This window comes from Bidens hawaiensis, unplaced genomic scaffold (genome assembly GCF_021521415.1).
Source record: "Bidens hawaiensis isolate Kalapana, Puna unplaced genomic scaffold, B.hawaiensis_p1.1 tig00020412_1, whole genome shotgun sequence".
In the NCBI taxonomy this organism is placed as follows: Eukaryota; Viridiplantae; Streptophyta; class Magnoliopsida; order Asterales; family Asteraceae; genus Bidens; species Bidens hawaiensis.
This window is the reverse complement of record NW_027493106.1, coordinates 209,061-211,324: the sequence shown is the minus strand read 5'-3', so window position 1 is coordinate 211,324 and position 2,264 is coordinate 209,061. Positions and strand designations below refer to the sequence as shown.

At 43.9% G+C, this 2,264-nt stretch overlaps 1 protein-coding gene across 1 annotated transcript; it reads left to right on the top strand.

The window, feature by feature from the left end:
- The first annotated feature begins 1,272 nt into the window (after positions 1–1,272).
- On the top strand, positions 1,273–2,022 carry LOC143560560 (uncharacterized). Its single transcript, XM_077048841.1, has one exon. It carries the CDS (start codon positions 1,273–1,275, stop codon positions 2,020–2,022), a length of 750 nt encoding a protein of 249 aa, XP_076904956.1.
- Positions 2,023–2,264: the final 242 nt, after the last annotated feature.

Genomic DNA, 2,264 nt, shown 5'->3' with positions numbered 1-2,264 from the left:
GAAAGCAGTAGACAGTGGAAGTTCAGATGATCGAATGGCACGGTTAGAAAAGTAGCTCGATCAATTAATGGTTGCTGGTATGAGAGAAAAAGGGAAATCGGGAAAAGCATATCCAGTTTGTGAACAATGTGGTGAGTTGGGGCATGATGTGGCGAGTTGTGAAATTGTGGAAGAATTGAAAGATGAAGAGGAAGAAGAGGTGAATTTTGTACAAGGGGAGAAGAGGTACAATAATAGTGGTAATATGAACTCGAACACGTACCACCCGGGCCTTAGAAACCATCCCAACTTCAGCTATGGAAACCAAAGACTCAGCAGAACCTAAATTTTCAAGGCAATACCCAGAGAACCGGTTACCAATCAAATCAGAGACAATATGGGAACGGTTCAAGTAATGCACAGAGTGGGTACAATCAAAGAGAGTTTGGGGGATACAACAAAGGATATCAAAAGGGTTATCAACAAGGGCAAGGGAGTTCTTCGGGTAATAAAGAAGAATCAATTAAAGATGTGATGGATTTTTTGAAGCAGATAAAGACGGATTAAGAGGCTTAGAATAAAAGCATGAATCAAAGATTAGAGCTCTAATAGAAAGCTAATGCTTCCAGGGATAAACAGGTGAGCCGGCTTGCTGAAGAGGTGGCTAGTTTGAAGAGAAATCCATCCAAATTACTAAGTGATACCTTGAAGAACCCAAGCCATCAGAGTAGCAGTTCATCAAGTGGGAAGAGCACTCACATCAACTAGGTAAGTACCCTTAGGAATGGTAAGACTTATGACAACGGGGTAAATCCACCACCCTTCATTGAGGGTGTGGTGGAAGACTTGGGGGAAAATGGTAAAGGTGATGTGGAAATTGTACCAAGAAATGAACCGAGAAAATCAATTAATAAAAATTTAAATGAATCTGTAAATAAAAAGGGAGCACCAACTACTAAGGAGGCGGGTTTAACGAGTAAAACTGTTCCGTTTTCTCAAGCGTTGGTGAACCCCGAAGCATCATCATCGCTTAGAAAGAGGGGCCCACAACAGGAGGAAATGAGGGAAATTTTCAAACAAGTAAAAATTAATGTACCCCTCATTGATGCTATAAAACAAGTCCCCGCGTATGCTAAGTATTTAAAGGACTTGTGCACTCAAAAACGAACTCATAAAATACCTAAACAAGTTGACTTAATTGCTAACGTGAGTTCGGTTTTGACGGGAATCCTCCCACCCAAACTTCAAGATCCGGGAACGCCAATAATACCCATTCAATTGGGCGATTTCAAAATGACAAGCGCGTTACTTGATCTTGGAGCCGGGGTGAGCATTCTTCCGGGAAGCTTGTACGACCAATATGACTTTGGTACACTTAGAAAAGCCGACACCACCGTGGTGTTGGCCGATCTAACACTCAAGCTTCCTAGGGGAATCGTGACTGATGTGATTGTCATGATTGAAGATTTTTATTATCCGATTGACTTTCTGGTTCTAGACTACGTAACAGTTGACCCGAAACGGCAACCGAACGTGATTCTCGGTCGGCCCTTTTTGGCAACTGCGAATGCTTTAATAAACTGTAGAACCGGGGTGGTCGACATGGCCTTTGGTAATAAAAATCTTCGGCTCAATGTGTTTTCAAATGTATCTAACCCTCTGGTGAGTGATGAATGCTTTGCGGCTGGCGTCATTGACGGGTTGAATCCTCACGAAAGTGAGGAAGATGCCACAGAGGAGTGCGTTATTTGTTGTAGGGAATCTGTTGAGCATGTGTTGCAGTTGAAAGAGGAGGAAAGGGCAGCTGAGGTGTTCGCTGCGAGTATTAGGAAGCCACCTTGGTCTCAGCAGGTGGAGAGACTACCGGACACTATTGACTCCAAGTTGAAACCCTCACTTGAGAGTCCACTAGTAGTGGAGTTGAAGGAACTCCCAAAACATCTCAAGTATGTGTTTTTGGGAGACGGAGAGACGTTACCAGCTATCATTGCCTCAAATTTAACAGACGAACAAGAACGGGCATTGATGGAAGTTTTGAAGTAGTATAGAGCGGCTATTGGATGGACGATAGCGGACTTACGGGGTATTAGTCCGTCTGTTGTGATGCACAAGATTATTACAGATCCCGAGGTAAAACCCGCCCACGATGCACAAAGACGGTTGAATCCGAATATGCGGGAGGTTGTGAAGAAAGGGGTGTTGAAGTGGTTGGATGCGGGACTCATTTTCCCGATCTCGGATAGTACTTGGGTAAGTCCGACACAAACGGTCACGAAGAAGGCGAG